The sequence below is a fragment of the Apus apus genome, chromosome 5 (assembly GCF_020740795.1).
Source record: "Apus apus isolate bApuApu2 chromosome 5, bApuApu2.pri.cur, whole genome shotgun sequence".
Taxonomy (NCBI): Eukaryota; Metazoa; Chordata; class Aves; order Apodiformes; family Apodidae; genus Apus; species Apus apus.
The window spans coordinates 41,437,538-41,462,427 of record NC_067286.1 but is presented as its reverse complement, the minus strand read 5'-3'; the positions used below and the strand labels follow the sequence as shown (position 1 = coordinate 41,462,427).

General features: G+C 46.1%; 2 protein-coding genes and 1 long non-coding RNA gene across 4 annotated transcripts in view; 1 reads left to right on the top strand and 2 right to left on the bottom strand.

Annotated features, from left to right (window-relative positions):
* The window catches only part of LIN52 (lin-52 DREAM MuvB core complex component), a 43,575-nt gene extending 42,113 nt beyond the window's left edge, over nucleotides 1-1,462 (bottom strand). The window contains exons 1-4 of the mRNA XM_051621539.1: nucleotides 1,340-1,462; nucleotides 1,170-1,244; nucleotides 965-1,002; nucleotides 457-523 (exon numbers count right to left, since the gene is read on the bottom strand). Of these exons, the coding sequence (XP_051477499.1) occupies nucleotides 457-523; nucleotides 965-1,002; nucleotides 1,170-1,244; nucleotides 1,340-1,358 (199 nt within the window). The 5' untranslated portion in view covers nucleotides 1,359-1,462. The remainder of the gene's footprint in view (nucleotides 1-456; nucleotides 524-964; nucleotides 1,003-1,169; nucleotides 1,245-1,339) is intronic.
* A 241-nt stretch (nucleotides 1,463-1,703) lies between these two features.
* ALDH6A1 (aldehyde dehydrogenase 6 family member A1) lies at nucleotides 1,704-13,246 on the top strand. 2 transcript variants are annotated; one of them, XM_051621536.1, is made up of 12 exons: nucleotides 1,704-1,800; nucleotides 2,008-2,073; nucleotides 4,511-4,585; nucleotides 5,256-5,417; nucleotides 6,008-6,086; nucleotides 6,647-6,949; nucleotides 7,642-7,763; nucleotides 8,006-8,195; nucleotides 8,895-9,076; nucleotides 10,511-10,690; nucleotides 10,890-10,988; nucleotides 11,433-13,246. In XM_051621536.1, the coding sequence occupies exons 1-12, from the start codon at nucleotides 1,738-1,740 to the stop codon at nucleotides 11,535-11,537; spliced, it is 1,626 nt and encodes a 541-aa protein (XP_051477496.1). In that variant the 5' UTR covers nucleotides 1,704-1,737; the 3' UTR covers nucleotides 11,538-13,246. The 2 variants fall into 2 exon arrangements, with proteins under 2 accessions (XP_051477496.1, XP_051477497.1); XM_051621537.1 differs by lacking the exons at nucleotides 1,704-1,800; nucleotides 2,008-2,073 and adding an exon at nucleotides 2,638-4,144.
* A 10,768-nt stretch (nucleotides 13,247-24,014) lies between these two features.
* Nucleotides 24,015-24,864, bottom strand: LOC127385633 (uncharacterized). The gene is made up of 2 exons (XR_007889715.1): nucleotides 24,468-24,864; nucleotides 24,015-24,074 (listed from the first exon to the last, which is right to left on the bottom strand). It is a non-coding gene; the product is annotated as an uncharacterized LOC127385633 (long non-coding RNA).
* Nucleotides 24,865-24,890: the final 26 nt, after the last annotated feature.

Here is a 24,890-nt window from a genome sequence, read left to right as displayed (position 1 = left end):
AGTCCTACTTTGGACATCATCTATTTCCAGTGAACAGAGTATATTCAGACTTCAAGCTGATGCCATCCCTGGTTTTAACAAAGTCTACACTGCTCATCATGTTCAATGAGCCGAGGGTCACCAAAAAATTCATGCCACTTCCCAAGCCACAGGAGATGTCCACTATAGTTACATAGTGGGAGACTGATACACCATGGGACTGAAATGACACCACACTGCTTCAACTAGTTCTCGCGTGCTTCTTTTGAAAAACCAGCATGCCAGTGCCATCTGGATATTCTCTTGGAGATAACTGGATTAATGAAAAATATATATCTGTAATGAGATAAAGAGACTCCCGAGCTGGAGATTCTGCAAATGGGAGGGCTAGAGCTCCTGTTTTAAGCCTCTTAAGTAAGGACTGAATTCCTGTCTGCTCTGGCAACCTTACTTCCTATCCACAATGTCCATACTCACCTTTTAACATATCAATATCATCATTTTCTAATTCAGCCATCCACTTGGGAGGAGAGCTTGTAATAGGCTGTTTGGAAAAAAAAAACAACAAAAGTTCATACTCGGATGAGTCTATTTTTAGAATTATACGGAGAAGCCTGACCTCATATTGAAAACTAGTTACACTGACAGCCAAAATACGAGAGCTCCAGCTGCTCTGTAAAGCTATTAGTACATTTAATACTGTTTTTTAGGTTTCCCTGGGCTTTAGCCTAGGCTTAAGAACGGCACACTACCACCCCCAAGATACCGTCGGTATGGAAAGCAGGATTCCTTCGGTGTAATTTTCATTCACAGCAAGTTGCATAAAGCACTAAAACAAAATACAGGAGATACTGACAACAAGAGGCTTGTGCCAGCAGGTCCTGCAGCGATCACTGAGCTATCTTTCACAGAACAAAGGAGTAAAGCCCGCAGGAGGAAAGAGCTGGAAGGGGTAACCGCGACCGGCGGGGCAACGATCACTCACGCTCTTGAAGGAGGCGGCGAACTCCGCAACCCCGGGCACTGGGGAGAGAAAACGAAGGGCAGCGGGGTGAGCGGCTCCGCGGCAGCAGCAGCCCCTGCGGACCCCGCCCAGCCCACGCGGCTGCCGAGGGGAGCGGGCCGGGCCGGGCCGGGCCGGGCGGGCCCCCTGCCCCGCGCCCACGGGCAGCCCGCGCCGCCAGACTTACGCTGCTCGGGCCACAGGTCTGGGGAGGCGCGGTCCAGCTTCTCGAAGCTCAGCAGTGAGGCCTCCAGGTCGGCGCCTGCAACAGAGGGGGTGAGGGGGGGGTGAGGGGGGTGAGGCCCGGCCCCGGCGGGGACGGGAACAGAGCGACGCCGCCCGGCGCTGGCGCCTCACCGTCCACGGAAGCCGCCATCTTGCCCGCCTCACGTGACGCGCCGCCGCTGCCGGCGGGACAGCCCTGATCCGACACGTGACCGCGGCCTCGCGGCCAGCCCGGGCGGGAGCGGGGCCCCGGCCCGGCACCGCGCCCCGCCTGCCGCGCCCGCCGCCGCCGCCAGGAGGCGCCCCCGCGGGGCGGCGCGCGGCCAACACGGGCCCTGACGGCCGGCGGGCGGCTCAGCCCCGGCAGCCAATCCGCGGCCCGGCACGGGGGGCGGGGCGGGCGGGGGGCGGGGACCAAGGGCTGCCCGACGGCGATTGGCTGCGGGCCGCGAGGGCCCGGCCGGAGGGGGCGCGGGGGGGGCGGGGCGAGGGGCGCCGTCGGGGCGGCGGCGCAGGGACCCTCGGCCGGGATGGCGGCGGCGGCGGCGGCGGCGCGCGGCGCGTGGGGCGGGCGGCGGCGCGCGGCGCTGCGGGTGAGGCGGCCTCTCCGCCCGGGCGCGGGGGAAGCGCGGGGCTCGGCCCGCCCGGCCCCGGGATCCCGCCGGGGGGGCTGTCCCGAGCCGGGAGTGCGCCCCGGCGGGGGGTGGGTGGCGGGGCTGGGGGGGTGGGTGCGGGCCGGACCCGCGGGCCGCCGGAAGCCCTGCGGAACCGGGGTGGACTGTGCTTCCCCTCCCGTCTAGCTGCCGCGGAGAGTCGGTGCCCCCTGGATCGCCTCAGCCGCCGCCTCCTTCTCCTCGTCCTCGGCGGTGAGTGCCCGTTCCGCGGAGCGGAGCTCGCCGGCGGGGGGGGAGGGGGCGCGGGGCCTGGTGGGCGGCCCCGCCGGGCCGAGGAGCGGCGGCGGGCGGGGAGGGGCGCGGGCAAGCCCCGGGTGCCCCCGCTGCCCCCCGCAGCCGGCCGGAGGCTGCTCTCGCGGCTCCTCCGGGGGCCGTTCTGCCAGCGCAGCCCGACTCGGCTCGGTCCGGCTCCCTCCCCTCCCCGCGGTTGGTATTTCTGGAACAAACATGCGGGTCTGCCCGTGCGCGGCGCACGGAGCCCGGGGCTCGACAGGAGGGGAGGAGGAGAAGCGGAGTGTCAGGTTTGTTGGTCTGCGGAGCTGAGAAGGGGCGGCCCCTGCGGGGCGGCCCTTGCGGGGAGCCCAGCCGGGCCCAGCAGGTGCACCCGAGGGCACGTTGGTTGGGTTAATTGCGTCCTGGTCTGTTTTCTCCTTAAGCAGCACACATTGAGCTACTTATACACCAGCCGTTGTTTTTTTTTTTCTTGTCCAATTTTTAGGTGTCTTTTACCATATGTGAGATCTCTTCAATAAAGTAATCAAAAATTAATACAGACTATATGACTGATGACGACGTGTGGAAAAAAACTGTTTCAAGCTCTGTGTGCTGGCCTTGTATCATCTGTTTGTGGTAGAGAGAGGATCTGATCCTTTGGGCAGTATCAAACAACTTTAGCTGTTACAGTGGGGTTTTTTGTCTTCCAGTGCCTGTGTCTGTGCACTCTCTTAAGTGCTGAACAGCTCAATCATGGTTCTTCAGGTAGTCTGCTTTGCTACAGGGCTTGTTCCCCCACCAGCCTCAATCTCCACAGAAAATAGGTGGTGATCTTATTGATGAAGTACAATCAATCTTCATTCAGTCTCTCCTGGCTTGCTTAAAATATTTTTTCTTCATGTGCATGATTTTTGAGGTATCCCTTTTAAGCAATTTGAAAAAAAAACACAAAAAAACCCAACAAACAACGATGTAAATTCCATTGCACTGAAGTCCACATGGGTCAAAGCTCTGGAGGTTGTAGGTTCACAGCAGACACGTGGCACTTGTGCTGATGGAGTGACTGGTAGCAGCAGGACTTGGTCATTCTTTAGAGGGGCACTAGAAGACCTTTTCTGACAGGCAAGAAACTCAGATTTCCTGTGCTTTCTTGCAGGTTCTAGGGGGGATTGTGTTTTCATAGGCACAGACTTCTGCCTCTCTTTCCCAAGTGTAATTTGAGCTACATAATCATATGCAACTTTTTTTTTTTTACCACTCCTGATGTTACCTCCCAAATGAGTAGATCTTACTTACCATTAACAGCCTTACTTTATGCTTCTCATCCTAGTCCTGCTTTTTCATTTTGTCCCAACTCTCATTGCTGCCTACTTTTTCACTGTCATTGCTCGTCCAGCCATCCCCATTTGCTTTCTTTATTCTTCCTCTGATCTCTCTCCCTTCGTTACCCCTTGGATAGCATCTCAATCCTCATGTCCCTCTCAGAATTCCTCATCCAAATGTCTTCACAGTGCTACCTGATACTTTTGTTTCTATGGCCCAATTATTTAGATCTGTTGTGTCCCATTTCTGTTTTCCATCCAGCAGATCCATTTCCCCTTCTTATCTCTTCTCCCCAAGCCACTGTTTTGTGGCATGATTAACTAGTTCTTGCTTTTTCCTGGTTCTCCTCTTACCTCCCAGTACCAAATCCTAGTTTCCAGTCCCTTTAGCCGTACAGTCCCAATCTGATCTCCTTTGTGCTGCAGTTTTGTTGCTTACCTAGTACTAGTTACAGCTTCAACCCCTGCTTTTCCTTTGGTCCTACATTTACCTCCTTATTCCAAACTTTCCTTTTCTCTCCTCTGCACCTGAATTGGAAAGTTCTGTTCTTGCCAGAACAATCATTATAAACTCAGAAGATGCAGGATCCTTCCTCTTAGTTGCAGGGAATGGGGAAAGTCCAGTTCTATGTCTGTAGCCATGAGCTGAAGAGATAAACCCACCCAGTGGCTTGATGAGAAGGAAACACATAGTACAGTGTGCGCTGGGTACATGGAATTCTTAAAAGGTGAATTATTAACTGTTTCTTTTGAACATTTACAAATTGCAGTTTTTCAGTTTTCTAATTTAGTAAACATTGGGTGATTAAGTAGATTAAAATAGTTCTGAACACAACTGTAGCAATGTATTTTTTTCTATAACTGCTTTTAGAAACCATTTTGGCCATTTTGGTGTAAAGTGAGAAAAATGGGGCAGAGAGCATGAAAAATTTCAGCCTTATCAGTTAGCTGGTTCTTGCTGTAAATACTGAATCTAAACTCTCTAATGAGCAGCATAGCAGTAAATGATGAAGGCTTGCCTGTAGTAAAGCACACTGGTATTTGGGCATCTTGAGACAAAGTTCACTCACTGGCCAGTGTTTTGTCCTCCACAGCCAACAACCAAACTCTTCATTGATGGGAAGTTTGTTGAGTCCAAAGCTACTGAATGGATTGATATCCACAACCCGGTAAGTGAAATGGCCCCAGTTTATACATTAGCGATCACAGTGCAACACGAGTCTGTGCTTCTGTACAAGCATTTGGCAAAAGGGGAAAGTACACTCATTTCTTGAGAAAGGCTCAGACTTGGAGATCAAGATGGATTTAGCACTGTGTAATTGCTCTTCAATTTCCTTTCCACATGAAATGTCAGTCTTAGGACTGTGATGACTTCCTTTACCTCCCCTGTGTAGTAAAACTCTGATCTCCAGAAAGGAAGCTTAAACCCCCCCTTCACTATTTATTTTTTTTTCTCATAGAAAGGCTCCGTGATTGTATTTCTTAATGTATGTCACATTTCAGAAATTTTTTTTTCACCCTGTATGTGAAATCAACCGGGTGTGATTTGATGCCACCTGAATTTGAAATCCTGATAGAGGCTAATTTCACTCTCAGACCAAAGTAAAAATTCCAGCTCTCCTTCTTTCAGACTTCGGTCTTTCAGTCTGCAAGCCATGATATTCACAGTGAATTTAGAGGCTGGATGCTATGTGTTGGAAAATAGTCTTAGATTAGTAGCACTTGCACTTGTCTGAGTCCTCCACCAAAGACAAAAGGAAATGAGGTTGTGTGCAGAATTCTGACCCTTCTGACTCCCCCAGTAAGCATTTGGACAACAGCTTTTGTTTTTCCCTTCAGGCCACAAATGAAGTGGTTGGCCGTGTACCGAAAGCCACAGCCAGTGAGATGGAGGCAGCTGTGGCTTCTTGCAAAAAGGCATTTTGGAGCTGGTCAGAAACGTCTGTTTTGAGTCGCCAGCAAATCTTCCTGCGTTACCAACAACTCATCAAAGACAATCTGGTGAGACACCATGGCTGTGTGTGATGATGGCTGTTGCTGAATGCATTGCAGCTGACTTTAGGAATTAATTGAGAGACTTGGGGTTTACTGTGTTCTTGGTGAGGCATGGTTGCTATGATTGAGGAACCAATGGAAATGCTGTCATTGAGAGGAGCAGCAACGCACTCTCCAAGCAAATGGGGACAGAGAGGTAGTGTTTCTTAGGGAATTTTATTCTGCATTTGTTCCTTTACCAAAAGACCACAAGAGGAACTTTCACCCTTGATGGAGAATGTGCCAGATGACAATGGTGGAACTAGAATGTTACTGTGACTTTGGATTCCTCAGGTTGGTTTTTCTGTGTATCTGTGCTGTGGCACATGAAAAGCTGTAGAATATAAACCAACTCATAATTGTTTTTTCTAAAATGTCATCTGTGTGTCTTATTGGCTTCTAAACTACAAGGAGTAAATCAATCCCTGTAGATTTTCCCAGAGTCTATTCAGTCTTCATAGTGATGTTCAACTCTCTGTTAAACTCTTATCTCTGCAACCAGTTTCACAAACAGACACTTTTCTAACATTCATAAACTTCTATCTTTTCCATTTCAGAAAGAAATTTCAAAACTCATCACCTATGAGCAAGGGAAGACCCTGGCTGATGCTGAGGGAGATGTGTTCCGAGGCCTCCGTAAGCTGCTGGCTTCTCCTATTAAAAAAGGGGCTTTGAGAACCTATAGGAAGGGAGAGGGTCTCCTGAGCATCTGATTGCTCTGGGTGTCTCTATATGTAGCTCCACTCACAGCCTCCTGAAAGAAAAGTGATAATTGGAACTCTAACCTGAAAAGTTCCCTTAGACTGAGTTACTCTAACTCACTTCCAAGTTGTTAAATCCTTCCTTTTCCTAGGAGTGACTACAGATTGCTGTAAAGAGATAAGAACAACTTGCTTGTGCTCAGATGTCTCAAGGTTGAGTCCCAGGTGGCACACTAATACTATACCTGAGCTTCTTTTACTGGGGCAGTTGTTTCTGTGCTCCTGTCACAGTGACATAAAATGCACTTGAGAGAATCCACTTGCAATGAGCTTACAGTGCTTGGCAGAGCAAAGGTATTTTCTGGAGCACAGTGAGTTTTAAGTTGTGGTAAAAGAGGCTGCAAGAAAGACTTAGGTCAAGGAAACGGTCAGAAGGGATTCTGGGGACTCACTGTTAACAGATCATCCAGTGGCATATTGCCCTTTCTGCTGCAGAGGTGGTTGAACATGCTTGCAGCGTGACATCCCTCATACTGGGAGAGACCATGCCCTCCATCACTAAAGACATGGACACCTACACCTATCGCCTGCCTCTCGGCGTGTGTGCTGGAATCGCACCATTCAATTTCCCCGCCATGATTCCTCTTTGGATGTTCCCTATGGCTATGGTTTGTGGAAACACCTTCTTGATGAAACCATCTGAGCGTGTACCAGGAGCACTCATGTTCCTTGCCAAGCTGTTTCAGGATGCTGGTGCCCCCGATGGGACCCTGAATATCATCCATGGACAGCATGAAGGTAAAAATAGCCCTTGGGAGATGTCTGGAGTGTACAAGTGTTGTGGTGTATGTTCAGTGGAGATACTAAAGAAGCTGGAGAATCTGACACTATTGCTGTTAATTAGGTTTGCACAGATGCTTCAGTCCTCTTGATGGAGGGGAGATGACTGAGAGATTGTCTGCCATCTTGCACCAAATCTTTAATGACATACAGTGGACACGATCTGGGAGCTGGGGGTAGAGTTCCCAAGGCTTTTAAGTGCTCAAATTCTGTTTAGCAACCTAAGCTCCAACTGAAATAAATAGATAAATCATCTTGGTTTCACAAGGAAGCTTAAACAAGAATTAAAGGCCCCACTTACTGTGGAGTGGATGCCAGTATTTTCGCTCCTAATGTGGTATTTTCCACCTCATGCAACTACCTTCAGAACATTAGGATACAAATAGACAGCAGTAAGTTCACTTCAGCATTGCTCAGGTGCCCTGGGAGATGCCCAGAGGATGAAGAGATGGCACAGAGCCAGGTGCATGAGCAGAAGGGCAGGCTAAGAAATAAGTGGAGAAAAGCTTGGACAGATAGTAGGGGAACTCAAATGTAGGAAACAGGCAGGAATTTTGATAAGAAAATACATAGATTTAGCACCGTGGGGATGCGGAAAGAGGGAATAATTTGTGCACTACAGTATATAATGTATTATTTCCTGTTTGAAGCTGTGAATTTCATTTGTGACCACCCGGATATCAGAGCAATCAGCTTTGTGGGATCTAATCAGGCTGGCGAGTACATCTATGAGAGGGGATCCCGGAACGGCAAGAGAGTCCAGGCCAACATGGTAATGCCTCTAAATAGAGCACACTTCAGCACAGAGACTGCCTGTCTCCTGTGAATGCTGAGAAACCATGCCACTCAGCAGCAGAAGCTGACTTTGCTACTGGTAGATAAGTGATGAGGCTGCCCTTCTTGCCAGCCTGTTGGTAGCAGAGTCAGAGATGCTATATGAAGATGTTGCCAGAGAACTAGAGAAGTGGGATGGAGTGGTTAATAATGGGAGATTGCAGATGTGTTGTATTTCAGGGAGCCAAGAACCATGGTGTGGTGATGCCTGATGCCAATAAAGAGAACACCTTGAACCAGCTGGTTGGAGCTGCTTTTGGAGCAGCTGGCCAACGCTGCATGGCCCTGTCTACAGCAATTCTAGTGGGAGAAGCTCAGAAATGGTTGCCAGAGCTTGTGGACAGAGCCAAAAATCTACGTGTAAATGCAGGTACAGACTGTGATAATTTCTTATGAGGTACTGCACTTCTGTACAATTGTAGCTTTTTAGGTCAAGTGTATCTACCATACTATGGTGTGTCCCTTGGAGCTATTGGCACCAGAGGTTTGATGTGTAGGGGTAGGAGCTAGTACATTGTTTGGACTGGGAAACACCACCCTAGACTTGCATTTAGGAATATGTAGGAAGGCTTGCCAGTGTGACTGATGTAAGGTTTACAGGATTGGTCTTGTTTTAACCAGAGCTTTGAGGATATGTCCTATGTTTAACTCAAACCTACTATTTTTATAGCAACATCACTTAAAGATCCTCCCAATTTGTAGTAAGCATGTAATAAAAAGGAAAAATGGAAACAAGTACTTTGGAAAAACGAGACTGTTATTAATTCTAGGATAATTATATTTTGGTTAAAAAGTCCTGCAAAGGGGTAAAGTTTCCTTTCTGAGAAGAGTCTGTTATTGAATTTTGGCTTCCTTCCTGGTGACTTAAAGTTACACTTACTCTTCACCTTACTTGTTTATTATGAGAGCTGCAGGCTATTACTCCTGTCTATTAATGTCTCAAATCTGTGTTCTGCATCTCAGAAATATGAGAATTTTCAGATTTCCTGCCAGTGTAGTTAGCTCTCCACAATGCCTATGAAAAGGAAGCTGTCAGGGTTAAAAAGTTGTTGTCTCTGTCTCTTCACAGGAGACCAGCCTGGAGCAGATCTAGGGCCTCTAATCAGTCCCCAGGCTAAGGAACGGGTTTGCAGTCTGATTGAGAAAGGAGTAAAAGAAGGTGCTAGCCTTCTTCTGGATGGACGTAATATCAAAGTGAAGGGCTATGAAAATGGCAATTTTGTTGGACCAACAATCCTTGCCAAGGTCAAGGTAAGATGACCAAAGCCAGTCCTTGATGTTGTACATTGCAGGGTCAGTTGAAAAATGGGTTATCCAAATCAGTCAGTAATTAATAATAACCAGGTAGAAAGTCCATAAATGTCTCAGCTTTCTCTTGCAGAATTTCAATGAAGTGCTCATTGTAGGGCTCTTGTGGAGGTGATAGAAGAATTTGCAGTAGCACAACATACTCTGAATGAGGTTAATGATCTTAACTTGAACAGAATGCAGCCAATAAAAACAATATGGGCAGTTTGTTAATCTGAATGTCCATCAAGCCTAGCGCACCACCTGTAGTAATGGCTAGCAGTAGGTGCCTAAGGAAGAGCATAATGAACAACCAAACTTGGAATTTTCATTCCTACAGTTTGCAATTTAAGGACTTGGAGAAACAAAAGTTAATTATTTGTGGAAATCTTCGCAAGAATAGTATAGGGTAAGGTACAAAGTCTCTTTGTTTTTGAATATATTCACAATGTTGTTGAGTCAGCTTCAAAATGTAACACATGGTGTACAAGAGATGGACACTATTATGGGGAACTGTTCTTTACCAGGTACAGATGCACCTGAGTTTTCATACCTAAATTCATTCTTTTATGTTTATACAATTAGCTGGTATGATTTCCTCAATATTTAAGATTCAATTCTTCATGGGCCTTTTGATGAGTGATTTATAGCAAACCAATCTTGATAATTCAGCTATTGTACTTCATATTTTTAGGATTCTATTGATTTTATGCTCTTATATAATTCAGCTTTGTAATCTATCTCAGAATTTTCTTGCTTTAGTTTCATTAAACATCTTAAAATACTTAACTTTCCTGTGTTGTGTCATAAATATTGTTAGGCATTCAAAAGTGTAAGTTTCACTGAGATTTTGTGATTCTTAGTTTTCTTACACAGTGATTAGTAATATAGTAAGCCATGTCAAACTTACAATTTGTCAAATGAATGTTTTGTAGTTTGCTGTATTAGCTATTAGGGATTTAAAGCACTCTCCAGTTGGTGTTTTTGTGTTTGTCAGATGTTGCTAATTATCAGACATAAATCCTGGACACTGAGTTGGAAAGGATAACATGTTCTAGTCTCTTTGTTAACAAGAACTGAAGTAAACTATCCTGAATTAATCTGGTCTTAATCATCTTGGTCAGAGTAGACCTGTAGGTGAGGTCAGGCAGGCAGTAAAAGCAGAAAGCATTCTGGAGATGAAAAGCAGTAGTGGACTGGAGAGATGGCAGGGCATGGGAAGTGGTGAAGAGGCAAGGAGGACTGAAGGATGGCCTGTGGCAATGCAGTATGATGGGGAATATCCTAAGCATCAGCAGCATGTGTGTTTATTATAGACTATTTCCTAGGATACTTTCATTGTATCCTGTCTCATATATCCTATATACAAGCTGCTTTTTGTGCTATTCATCTTGGCAGCCAGACATGACTTGCTACAAGGAGGAGATCTTTGGGCCGGTCTTAGTGGTTCTGGAAGCAGACACTTTGGATGATGCCATTAAGATGGTGAACAATAATCCCTATGGAAATGGAACTGCAATCTTCACCACCAATGGAGCCACAGCTCGGAAATATTCTCACTTAGTAGATGTGGGTCAGGTATGTTCAAGCTAGAATTGTTGCTATCAGTACTCACCATTTACAGTGGACAGCCATCCAGCTGTAGTGACTAGTCCCTGACTACTCAACCAACAGTACTGAGCCTTAGATTTAAGGAAAGAAAATAAGGTCACTTTTGGAGAGTGTTCTGCAATCCACTACTTCTTGGGATTAATATGGCAGCTTTCCTTCTGTTTAGGTGGGTGTCAACGTTCCAATCCCAGTACCTCTGCCCATGTTCTCTTTCACCGGCTCTCGTGCTTCTTTCAGAGGAGACACCAACTTCTATGGCAAGCAGGTAACTTAGCTAATCCAGAGTACTCTGCTGGGTTAAGAGAGTTGCGATAAATCACATTATAAATGGCAATGGGGAGACAGTCGTCAGACCTCATAAGCAAGGAGACTTTGAAGCCGTCTCAGCCAGGAAGCTGAAGACCAGCCAGTGATCACAGCCATTATAATGTGTGTTACAATAGCCAATTCATTTTTTTATTCTTTAATATAAAAAAGTTTTTAAAAAGTCTTAGGAAATTTGAGAAGGAGGAAGATCTAAGTAGCAAGTTTTCTCAGAGAACCAGAATCTTTGGGAAACGGGTAAAAGGAACAAGCTGGCAGAAATTGTTCCCCCAAAGGAAAACTCAACCCTCTGTAGATACAACAAAAACTGCTTGGTACACCACTGGTGCAGACCTGGAGAATTCATAAGGCCAAACATCTGATCCTTGTCCTTCCTTTCTTCCAGGGAGTGCAGTTCTACACACAGCTGAAAACGATAATTTCTCAATGGAAAGAGGAAGATGCCACCGTTACCAAGCCTGCTGTGGTTATGCCAACTATGGGAAACTAAATCAGCCTTTACAGATGTTGGTTTTGGTGCCCTTCTCCCTCTATGCTGCACTTTCCAGTTTTGTCCCAACTGTAATTGCCTTGGGAATTACTAGAAGGCTCCATTTTCTCAAGGACTTCTGTGTCTGTGCAGGTCCGGCAGGCTCATGTAACACACAGTCTGAGTTTTCAAACCCTCTGAACTTGAACATTACTCTGGTTTCTACTTAAGTATCTTTAGCCTTAGTGATTCACTCCTGGCTGCATCTTGTAGCAGTTTTATTTACCTTTTCACAAATCTTACATGTTAAGATTTTGAATTCACCTTACTCAAAGATGAGTACTCATTTTGAGTGACATAACTGGGACATTTTGGTTGTCTCGTAGAAGGGACTTTACATACAATGAAGACAGCAAGTTTGGGAGTTGAAAATGTCAGTCTTTCGTCTGTTGTGACTGTTTCCAAAACACATGGAGAATAGCTTTCTAGGGATTTTTCAAGTAAGCATGTTTGATTGCTTGTCTGAGGATGAAAGAAACTCCTGTATGGTACAGTGACCTTTACTGTGCCTCTGACAGCTTGAAAACTTCTGTTCCTGTTGTGCATGTGGCTTCTGTTCTCCAGCTTGCTGTCAATTCTGTCATACCTGAAAGTTGTTTGGTGCCTTTTTACTCTGCTAACAGATATGGGCCTACAGGTCCTGTAACAATGAAACTGTGAAAGCAGAAACGTAAGCATGTACAGGTATCTTCCTGTCACACCGTCATGTGCATCTGGGTGGACAGAAGAGTAAGGTGATGGGTCAGCAGGAGGAAAGAACTCATTTTTAAATCACAAAGCAGCCGGGCCTGTTTTGTTGGTTTCTTTCCCTGACTATATATTTCTTGTGATGATTAACACTTGCACAGATACAGCCATGTTCTCTAGGAACTGCAGGTCCCATTACGAGAGAAGGATGAGACCTTATTTTTAAGAATCTGCATTTGGAGCTGGAGAGCCTGCATTTTTATTCCTGGTTCCTGAAAGATAATGCAGCCATGAGGGATCTGCAGGGAACTCATTCAGGCACCCTTGGAAAATAATATTATTCTAATGATTGTAACCATTACTTGTCCTAATTAAACAACCTGAATGTGAACACTTTGTATCCTGCCTTCAGGTAAAGACGCCTTGTAACTGACAGGTATTAGTGCAATTGCTGTGCATTCACAAATGTTTGTATCTTGGTTTTTTTCCTCTGCTGTACACTAGAGGGAAACTCTCACCTTGCAATTTGATTACAAATTAAAAGCATGCTAATACATTTCTATAGAATGACTGTTCCTTGGCAAGACACCATATAGGTGTGATGTTGAAGAACTGCAACACTATCCTTGTGTTTCCTCCAGACCTGTTCTAGATACTTGTATAATCTTTCCACTTGAGTGCAAACAACTTTTCTGATTATCTGCATTTTTGTAACAGCATTTTTGAACAGATGGTTTTAAATAATTGTACTAGAGATACAAGTCTTTTATCTGCCTTTTTTAGTCAATGAAATGCCTTTTAAGATCAAGCTGCAGATGCTGACTGATCGTGATGTACCTGCCTCATCTCACGCTGCTACTGCTTTCTATCTACCTGTTTATGTTCCATTTCATTTCAACATTCACTATAAAAAAATAAGCTAAATAATATATCTTCTATATTATTCAAAAGTATAATCTATTAAAATGCTATTTTATAGTCAACCCTTTGTCTCCTATCAAAAATTTTTTCTTGCCTAGCAGGCACTGCAGTCTAGATTCACAAACCTATTTGATACTCTGAAGTCCAAAAATGTTGTTAAAATAACAAACATTATGTTTAACCACCTTTGAGAATCAGGCCTTGTAACTTCCACTTCTGTTTTTTTCCCTGTGTGTGCAAAAAAAAAAAAAAAAGGCTACAATTAACTTCCACTCCCATTTCTGGAAGAGGTGGTCTTCCTCTCTAAAGGAGTTATCTCCAATCTTTCCATATAAATCCCACCAGGGATGCTTCTGAACTTTATGTTGTCATTTAATATCTGAGTCTTAGACTTTGGTTTGTGTGCTTGACTGCCTCACATCTGACCTGATGCACCATGATGACATGCCAGAACGCCTCCCTGCTTATTCCTCCAGGGTAAGTTGATATTGGTTGCCTTGGAGTGCTATAATTAACTGTAGAGTTGATAATTATCTATATAGTTGTATCTGAAAACCAGGGATATTAATCTTCATCCCAGTCTATTCACTCCACATGATTCTATACTCAATGCAAAATCAGCCTAATAGCTTTTGCCTTTTAATCAAAACTCCCTGTGCTAGCTGCCTTGTATTACTATGGCCTTTCACAAGAGACTTCTCCAAAAATAATGAAGTTGCTTTTCAGTAAGAGGAGGCTTTAGGGGAGCATGGGATCAATTTTTTTTTTTCATGAGAACTGAGTCTAAATGCCTTGTTGGGGCCCTAGCTGTGCTGAATGGTTATGAGAAACTTTAGATAATAAGAGAAACAGTGAAGGCCATTCTGTGGGAACTAGTTGGTGATGATTATGAGAAACTTTAGATAACAAGAGAAACAGTGAGGGCCACTCTGTGGGAATGAGATAGTGAAGATGACATACAGCAGTTAGGTAGTGTGGTAAATGGGATGGGGGGCTGGACAAAGGGTTTGGAGTTGGGACCAATTAAAAGGGGAATGGGGACATGTAAACAGTGTGCACTAACCACTCAAAACCTTGCTCTGCCACGTGGGTGACATACACGCTGTCCTAAGACTATATAATCTGCACGCAGCCTAATAAACATGGACTGAATCTACATCATACTGGTGTGTCATGTTCTTTCCCGGCTTGCCACGGAAACTGGACCTCGGCATCTGGTGACCCCGACGTGATACGGGGTAGAGGAGCGGAGCCGAAGAAGGGCAAGGATCCTGCTGCCAGCGGGTAAGCTGGGCCGTTCGAGAGAGACGGGTTGTGGCCACGCCGATCAGTGAATCGGGAACGCAGGATGGGAATTGCCGCATCGGCAACGGAGCGCGCCACGGTAGGCAGTGTAATGAAGTTGGCGCAAAAGACTGAAACAAAGTTAGACCGACAGTCGCTGGTCGACCTGTTGGTATGGTGCAGGCGGAAGGGACTCTTGGAGGAGCCCTCGCAGGTGTACAGTCCGGCCGCCTGGAACAAGGTGGGGGGAGAACTGTGGGAGTCCGTGCAGATCGGCTCCAAGGAGGCGAAACGTTTCGCGCCGGTCTATCGCGCAGTCCGCTCCATGATTGAGCAGTTGAACGGGGAAGCTCAAGTTGCCGCAGCTCTTCGGCGAGCGGTGCAGAATAGTGGGGAGGAGCGCCGGCAATCGGGCGCCCCGGAACGGACGTTGTTAAAGGATCCTGCGCCTCAGGATGGGGGACCGGAGGGCGGTTGCAATGCCTTCCCGATCTCGTTAGCAGAGAAGGAGGCGTGGGGAGGTGTGGATGATGACTTGCCCCCCTGGAATGGTGAGGAGGAGGGGGAAAAGCGAGCGGATGAGGGGCTAAAAGTTGAAATACAACCCTCGGCACCCCTGCTGCCGATGGAAATCGACCCTGCCAAGGTTCCCCTCCCAGACGATGAGGTGACGCCGCCCACAGCAACGGCGGGTATGCAAGCAGTGCTTCAGGAACAGGCAGAAAAAATGTCAGAGCTGCTTGCGCAGATGCAGCGCCTAGATCGGGGGTCTAAGACTAAAACAATACAGCAGGCGTATAAGAGCGCCCATGAGGCGATTGTTGGCGGGCTAAAGAATATCGAGCAGCAGCTACAGGCTATTGAGTCTGGCTCGGGAACTACTCCGGCAACTCACCAGGCTGCCGCCCCGCCAGACAGGGAACTAACAAGCCTGCCCCCCTCTCTGCGCAAATGCATTCTTAACATGGTAGCAGACGGGGAATGGAGTGTATCAGAAGCTGATAATTATTTACAACTTAAGCATGGACCCTCTGCTCGAATCTCTGATGCAGAGAAGGAGCGGATACAGGAGTTTCAGGAAATAATGGGGTGCAGCGCCCATTCTTCCGCCCCGGGGGGAGGGCAGCCGTTATCTCGAATCCCGCCCAGCCCGCCCACGTCATCGGGTAAAAAAAACAGAAGTGCCTTCTTCCCCGGTAGCTCGGGAGACAGGCGAGACGAGAGCGCCACCTAGTGACCCAAGTTATAATCACACCACCCGGTGGAAAGGCATCATTGAAAATGCGCGGCTAGAAGGGGACTTTGCGCTTTCCCCTTTATCCCTGCCAGTCACCCGGACACAGCATGGCCCACGTTGGGATCCCTTAGATTGGAAAATGGTTACTAACATACAAAAGACAGTGATGGCATATGGCCATGATAACAAACTAGTACGCAATCAAGTTTGTGCCCTCTTTAAATACACTGAGCTGGTTCCATCTGAATCTAAATCCCTGATGGAACTGATCCTGACACCTACCACTTATATGCTCTGGATGGCCAAATGGCAGGAACGATTAGAGGCCAAAATGTTAGAGAATCTTAATTTGGCACCAGGTGATCCACTGCGCGTCGTCAGCTTAGACCAACTGATGGGTACGGGGCAATTTCGGGATCCATCCCGACAGGCAGCGCTACACCCTCGAATCCTGACGCAATCAAAAAATGCTGCTCTGGCCGTATTTTTGGCCCTGCCACAAGTGGGCGCTCCCCAGCTGCCATATACCAAGATCATGCAGAAGCCAGAGGAATCCTTTTTGAGTTTTGTGGACCGACTTAAAGAGGCATTGGATGCAGCCCCAACTGTCCCTCAGGAAGTGAAGGCAGTCTTGGTGAAAGACTTGGCTATTCAAAATGCCAACTCGGCCTGTAGACAGATACTTGCCACTTTGCAACCAGGGGTTTCTCTTGCACAGATGGTGGAAGCCTGTGCACGTGCCCCATTGTTGATGGAGACAGAAAAGGCGCAGATCCACGCTCAGGCTCTAGCGGCAGCGTTAGATCAGAGGAAGCCCCAAGGGCGGGGGAATAAGGGGCTCCGCGAAGCTTGTTTTCAGTGTGGCAAAGTGGGACATCTGAAACGGCAGTGCCCAGAGCGTAGAAGGGGAGGAGGAGCCGGGAGTGTGGGGCCAATTGGTGATTTTAATGGAAACTGTGCCCGATGTCATAAGTTTGGGCATAAGGCCGCCGAATGTCGCTCACGATTTAGAAAGGATGGTACTGCCCTTTCGGGAAACTACCAGAGCCGCGTGCAGAGGGACGCGGCGAACAAATATCCCTGGGTAGCGGCTGCCTCCACGAGCTCACAGCCGCCACAGCCGGAAGCGCAGGAGTCGATCTGGCAGTGGCAGAATCTACAATAATCACAGATGACAAGGTGCATGTGCTTAAATCTACTTGCACGGGTCCACTGGGGAATGGCCTATCAGCACTATTGATTGGTCGTTCTTCAGCTTCACGAATGGGTATATTTGTTTTGCCCGGTTGTGTTGATGCGGATTATACTGGGAACATTGGAATTATGGTAAAAATTTTTTCGCCCCCAGTTACTATTCCAGCTTTGAGTAAAATAGCCCAGCTTATTCCTTTTAGAGGAGCTGTCCCCAGAACCGAGCCCGTGAAGCGGGGAACAGGTGGTTTTGGTTCCACGGGAGTGCCCCAAGTGGCCTTTTGTGAGCGCATAACCACAGACCGCCCAGAACGGACAGTGAATATCGTGGGCCCAGAAGGGATAACCCTGCAGGGGGTGGAAATGATGCTGGACACAGGATCTGATGTTACTATCATACCTGATCATGCTTGGCCTAAAGCCTGGAAGTTGCAGGACTTACATATCTCTGTATCTGGAATTGGAGGGCAATCTGCTACTAGGATTAGTGACTCTTTTGTAAGTGTGACGGATGCGGAAGGTAACGTGGCTCATGTCCGCCCCTACGTAATGTACACGCCCTTATGGATTCTTGGGTGAGATGCTTTGAGCCAATGGGGCCTGACGATGCAAACGCATTTTTAATAGCGGCCACGGATAGCAGCTCCCGCCCAACGCTGAGACTGTCGTGGAAGACCAACATGCCAGTGTGGGTTAACCAGTGGCCGCTTCCGGAAGAGAAGCTGAGACATGTCCAAGCCCTGGTAGAAGAACAACTACAAGCAGGCCATGTTAAACCATCAACAAGCCCGTGGAATACGCCAATTTTTACCGTACAAAAGAAGTCAGGGAAATGGCGGTTGTTACACGACCTGCGCGCCATTAATGACTGTATGCAGGATATGGGCGCGCTACAACCCGGCCTCCCATCACCAGTAATGTTGCCGAAGGATTGGGACCTTCTAGTGGTCGATCTAAAAGATTGTTTTTTCACCGTTCCGCTACATCCTGAAGATAGCGAGCGTTTTGCATTTACTGTACCTTCCATCAACCGAGCCGCGCCGGCTGAGCGTTATCAATGGACAGTTTTGCCGCAGGGAATGAAAAATTCTCCGACAATTTGTCAATGGTTTGTGAATCTCGCTTTGAAGCCTTGGCGAACGGCGCATCCTGATTTACTAATTTACCACTATATGGATGATATCCTAGTGGCCAGCAAGGGTCAAATCACTGAAACTTTGGAGCAGGAGCTAACGAACTGTTTACGGCAATATGGTCTGGTCATAGCTCCAGAAAAGGTCCAGCGACACTCTCCTTGGAACTATTTAGGTATGACCATCACAGATTCTCGAGTACGCCCACAAAAGATGCAGTTAAGAGCCGACGTGAATACAGTGAGTTCGGTACAAAAATTGGTTGGTGACATACAGTGGATCAGAACTTATTGTGGCATCACCAATGAAGAGATGGCACCTCTGTTTGCACTGTTGCACGGGGCCACAGATCCCGCAGAGCCAAGACAACTCGGCCCTGACGGAAAGAAGACAATACAATTAATTGAACAAAAACTGGCAGGCACTGCAGCGTATCGGTATCAAGAAAATTTGCCCGTAACTCTCATAGTGTATAACAAACATCGAGAAGTTGCTGCTCTAATTGCCCAGATTGACGATCAAGGGAAGCTATACATTTTGGAATGGGTTTTTATGCCATCTCACCTCCGGAACACAATCACGCCCAGATTTGAAGCTATTGGAGCGCTGTTGCTGAAATCCAGACGTCGCCTTCGAACTATTGCTGGAAGAGATCCTTCATCGATCATTTTGCCACTTAAAACACTAGACCTGATCGAGGACTGGACTCAGCAAAGCATTGCATTTGCTCTGGCAACCACAGGAGTTTCCTTAGATAATCATTATCCAAGCCATCCACTATTTAATACGGCCCTAGTATTAGAAGAGAGACCCGTATTGAACAAAGATCCCATCTCTGATGCGGTAACTGTATTTACTGATGCCAGTAGTCGTACTGGGAAATATGGGTATGCCTACCGGGAACAGGGGCGTTGGGTTACTCGGGTAAACCAGAATAGAGCATCAGTACAGATGCTAGAATTAAAAGCAGTAATTTGGGCCCTAACAGACTTTTCTCATTATCCTCTAAATCTTGTAGTGGACTCACTATATGTGGTTGGAGCAGTGACACGAATTTCACGATCTATCTTAGGACATGTAGCTAATAAGGAGTTGCAAGCGCTATTTATCTGTCTGTGGAACATCATGGAACAACGCCAACCACCGCTCTGGTGCTCTCACATCAGAAGTCACACTACTATGCCAGGCCCATTAGCAGAAGGCAATGACTATATTGACAAGGTTGTTTCTAGTCCTTGTGTAGCCCATGTAACACCTGAGCAGCAGGCTTGTGCTTCACATGAGTTTTTTCATCAGTCTGCCCGCGCGTTACAGCGCCAATTTCAGATACCGCGAGCAACTGCTAGGGCAATTGTTGCAGCATGCCCCGATTGTGCGCGGTTATCACCAATTCAGGAACAGGGGGTCAACCCTAGGGGTAGTCAGCCACGTCAAGTGTGGCAGACTGATGTTACAGTATTCCCTCCATTTGGTCACCTGAAGTATTTGCATGTCACAGTGGACACTTGCTCAAAAGCTATATGGGCAACTCCAGCAGTGTCATCAGGCGCCAAGGCAGCTCGGCTGCACTGGTCTCAAGCAATTGCGGTGCTGGGCTGTCCAGACACCATTAAGACGGACAATGCACCAGCATATAAGGGTGAGGTATGCCGCAAATTTTTTCACCAATGGGACATTACACATGTTACAGGCATTCCTTATAACTCAGGAGGCCAGGCCATTGTTGAGAGACATCATCAGAACCTAAAGCGTTTGCTTGGAGTTTTAAAAAAGGAGGGGGAGGTGGGCCCCTATGAGCTTGTATGCAAGGCATGTTATGTCCTGAACTGGCTTAATCCACGCTCAGATGATCACATACCTATCTTTTCTCATTTCTCTTTTAATGCTACAGATTTTTCTGGAAAGCAGGTGCAGGTGGAGGTATTTGACCCAAGGACACAGGCTTGGCAAGGCCCGCAGGAACTAATAACCTGGGGTAGGGGCTACGCTTGTGTCATTACAGGAGTTGAGACGCACTGGGTTCCCGCCAAATGGGTCTGTCCGTGGCTGAGGAAGAGCGTTAGCAGACTGGATGACGACCCCTCGACAGCAGCTGAGCCTAGAGGCCCGACCACGGGAGCAACGCCACCTTGAATCGACAGCTTGACTGTTTTAAAGACCTTGGACATTTCAGCCATATAGTCTGACGACAGTCATCAAGACGTGTTGTAAAAATGTCATATGTGTATTTGTTTATTGTTGGGACCTTGAGTTGGAGCACTGGGAGCGGGAATGAGTTTGAAAGATTTGTGCAGCCTCGGGAAAACATATGGGTGACAATAGCTAATCGTACCAATCAGCCAGCCTTTTGTCTGAGTCTAGGTAGCCCGACTGAACCTTTCCGCACGTGTTTGATAGGGGTGCCTACGTGGCTGCCCCAGGAGTTTAAAGGATGGGTCAAAGATAATTCAGTCTTAGAGAAAAGAAAGGTGACCAGTGCAAAACAGGATGGAAAATGGCAATGTGACATCATCAAGAGTTTGAATAAGATCTCAACCTCACCCCCAGAAGAATTAGACCTCTGGGGAAGTCTTAACGCCACTAATAGCAGTAAGAATGGGGGTTGGGTTTCCTTCCACCCACCCTCAGGTATGTGGGACACAAATCGAAAGTTCTGGGCTACTGTGGACTCAGCTTTACAAGAGGGAAAGGTATATCCATATGTGTATTCAGATTGTAACATGATTGGGCAGCCTGCCCGGAGGTTGCCTCGGGGTTTGTTTTTGATTTGTGGGGATAGGGCCTGGAATGGCATACCAGCCAGCCCGCATGGGGGACCATGTTATTTAGGGAAATTAACGCTGTTTCATCCCAACATGTCTGTAGTGATGCAGTGGGCTCAAGAGGGAAAAAGAGAGAAAAGAGAGTTGCATGAGCTGGATTGCAGTAAAGTGGGAAAACCAGTCTTCTGGTCACAGCTACGAACGGTGTTCACCTCTTTGGTAGTTCCCGGAGCAACCGCAGCCCGGGCCATGACCGCCGTAAAAGAGATGGCGTGTTGGGCCAAAGATGAACTTAATACCACCTCTGAGATATTGGGTCAACTGTCTCAAGATGTCGTTAGCGTCAATCATGCAGTATTGCAGAACAGGGCCGCGATTGATTTCCTGTTGCTGGCCCACGGTCATGGATGTCAGGATTTTGAAGGAATGTGTTGCATGAATCTCTCTGATCACTCTGAATCTATCCAGAAGAAAACAGAACAGTTGAAGGATGAGCTGCATAACCTAAAGGAAGACAGCCGTGGGCTTGATGATTGGTTAAGGTCGTTTGGCTTGGGACCATGGGTAGTTAGTATTTTGCATCAGGTTTTAGTAGTAGGTGTGTTTGTACTTATTATACTTGCTTGCTTACCTTGTTTATTGCGATGCTTACAAAATAGTATGCAGAATATAGCGAATGCTGTATTTGAAAGAAGAGGGGGAGATGTTGGGGCCCTAGCTGTGCTGAATGGTTATGAGAAACTTTAGATAATAAGAGAAACAGTGAAGGCCATTCTGTGGGAACTAGTTGGTGATGATTATGAGAAACTTTAGATAACAAGAGAAACAGTGAGGGCCACTCTGTGGGAATGAGATAGTGAAGATGACATACAGCAGTTAGGTAGTGTGGTAAATGGGATGGGGGGCTGGACAAAGGGTTTGGAGTTGGGACCAATTAAAAGGGGAATGGGGACATGTAAACAGTGTACACTAACCACTCAAAACCTTGCTCTGCCACGTGGGTGACATACACGCTGTCCTAAGACTATATAATCTGCACGCAGCCTAATAAACATGGACTGAATCTACATCATACTGGTGTGTCATGTTCTTTCCCGGCTTGCCACGGAAACTGGACCTCGGCAATGCCTGCTGATACAACATGACCAATTTAAAAATAAATAAAAAATTCCCCTCTTGTCACACATGCACATTTATTTATGTGTTTAAACACTAATATACATCTTCAGACAAGCCACTTATACATAACAGGACTGAGAAGATGTTAGATAGCCTGGTATAATTTAGTATCTTATCCAATTTTGCTTTCTTCTTCAGTGTTGTCAGGAGCTGGAGCTGAAGTAGCCAAAACTCTGGTGTGTCTCCTGTGAGGAAGACACAAGAACAGAGTAATCCTCATCTAATGGTGATTCATGCTCAGTCAGCTTTCTAATCCCACATCAAACTTGTTTTCTAAAACCAACAGAAACAAGAAATGCCAGGGCACCTGAGCTATTGCAGTACACTTTCCAAAATCAACATTAGGAACCAAACATGATTCAGTTTACTATGGAATTGTGTTTTGTGGCAAAATCATTACCATTAAAAGGGAACAAGGAGAAGCAAACAAAAAAAAGTCATGGTTGTTTTTAAAACGGGTTTAATTGCAGCTCAACTTTAAATGAAGTGCTTGTATTCCATTCCACCAGCTTTCATACTCTACAGCTGTGTCCTCTTGTATGTTGGCAAATACTCATAAAAGGAGTTAAATACCTGCACAAATTGGAACCGTAAAAGCTGATGGATCAATCATTTAGTTACACATTTCTTATTTCCACTGCAATAACCTTAACAAAATTTGCTAAAATTCCATTAATGGAATTAAATTTTGCTAACAAAATTTAAATATCATTAAAAAAAAAACAACTTTTAACACAGAGAAGCAGATAGTCTACTCTAAGCATTAGGTCTCCCTAAACTACATTAAAAATCACACAATTTTAGATTTCTCTGTGGGCCCTCTTAGGCCTCAGTTCACAGCTTATATTTAATGCTGTTTGTCCAGTGAAAGCCATATTTCAGGCACCTCTGAAGTCACGCTACCACATTTCTTAAGTAGACAGCAATGAGCCATAAAGTACACTTTTAATAATATGGTTGTGGGTATTTGTACTTTTTAATTCTGGGCAATTGTTTTATGGCACTCTTATTATAAGGAAATATATGTCACAATATACATTATTTACTTGTTTGGTAAAGATGGATAGGGATTTATTAATGACTGAACAAAATTAATCCCACTGCACTGAGCAAAGTTAATTCTCTGTCTTCCTCAGCACTACCAAAATTTACTTCCACTTGCTTTTCTTCTGATACTGACACAAAAAGATCAAACAGTATAGTTTGGTGCACATCCAAAATTACTAAATAGTAAGTGTATAAACTTTTTCAAACTGCTAAATCACTGTTTCCAAAAGGTTAAAGTATCTCACAAGAAGCAACACAGCTAGATTTTTATGTTGGAATCAGAGTTTATTGGAATCCCTTGATCTGCAGCTAAAAGCCCAGCTCCTGTAACAGGGAAAGCTCAGATTTGGGTTTATTTCTTATTACCATAGTCTGATTTGATAAAAATTATTTCCCCTGTTCACCTAAGGAGTGGGGTGATAGAGTGGCTTCGGTGGGCACCTAGTATCCAGCCAGGGCCAACCCAACACATCTATCATCTACTGCCTTTTCTGCTCTTCATAATCTGAGAGCAAAAGTCCCTTGTGGAGTCTGCTTGATGAGAGAAACTGTCCCACAGTGCAGCTGAACACAGTTCTATGTTTTATATTGAAGCCAGATTATCAAGTTATTTTATCAGTTATTTTTAAGAATTCTTGGTTGAACAGTAATGAATGAGGAACTATGAAAGAATTCAAAGCAGTTACTATTTATCTCAATAAAACTGAAACTTGTTTCTGCAGTGCCCCTGGCCCCTGCCCAGCTGGTTCCTGACTTCCTGATACTCAGTTCCTGAGTTCCTATACTCAGATGCTATAAAATATTCCTACTCCTATCTGATGTAAGACTAGAGAGTCATGGGGTAACTGCCACACCACCACAATTTTTTTTAAACTCTTTCTCCATGCAATAGTTTTGCATCAACACCTGTAACAGGTAACTGCCCTAGCTTGTTCCTCATTTCAGCACACTCAGATGATCCTACTGTTCTAAGGACAAAAAGTTAATTCACCAGCTGCCTCTTCTCTTCTTGCACTTCTTGTTTCAAACCAATCAGCTCCTGCTTCAGTTTCTCAATCTGTGAAAAGAGAAATCAAGAAACAGTAACTATGAAGAGGAAAAAAAAAAAAAAAAGCATTCTCCTCTTCAAATTTAATGAAAAAAGAGGGGAAAGGCCCCTCATTTGCAGTGTTCAGGTCAATTAAACCATGTTTAAAACCGTTTGTGTTAACCACAGAAAATAATGTAAGCTTAAACTATAAAACTGACAGATCTGTTACTCTAGTGAAAAATTAAAACTACACGGACAGAGGTTCTTGTTCCTTAGTGTTTTGGATAGTAGTGCAGTGTTTTAAAAAGCAGTTTAGAAAGGGAGAAAAAAAAAAGACAAAAACAGGAATCTGGAAAAAACATCTGAGAAGGTCTTCAGGACAGGCTGAATGCGATGCGAGCAAGACACCTGGTCTCCTACCATTTGACCTCACCGACATCGTGGGCACCAGAGCTTTGCATCTTCTTATTCAATATATAGGATGTCAAAATTATTTTCATTTCCATTTTCAGTTTCATTTTCTAACTGCAAAACGTGAAAAAGTCTAAAGTGAAATAATATGCCACAGAGGAAATGGAAGCTACAGCGTAGGGCTCCCTTTCTTCGTTGTATTCCGAGTGGAGTTTGGCTCTTATTTTCTCCAAAACCTTTTCCAGGTATCTTAAAACGAGCGATTCCCTCTGAGGTTTCTCCGTTTTTAAGCCGAATAAAAGCTTCAGCCTCCGCGTGCACGCCAGGCGCTGCGGCTCGGGACCGCTCCCCCAGAATCCGTGCGGGAACACGGCGCTCCCGCCGCAGGGGGCAGGCGCGGGGAGCAGCGGGGAGGCCGCTCTCCCTCCCGCC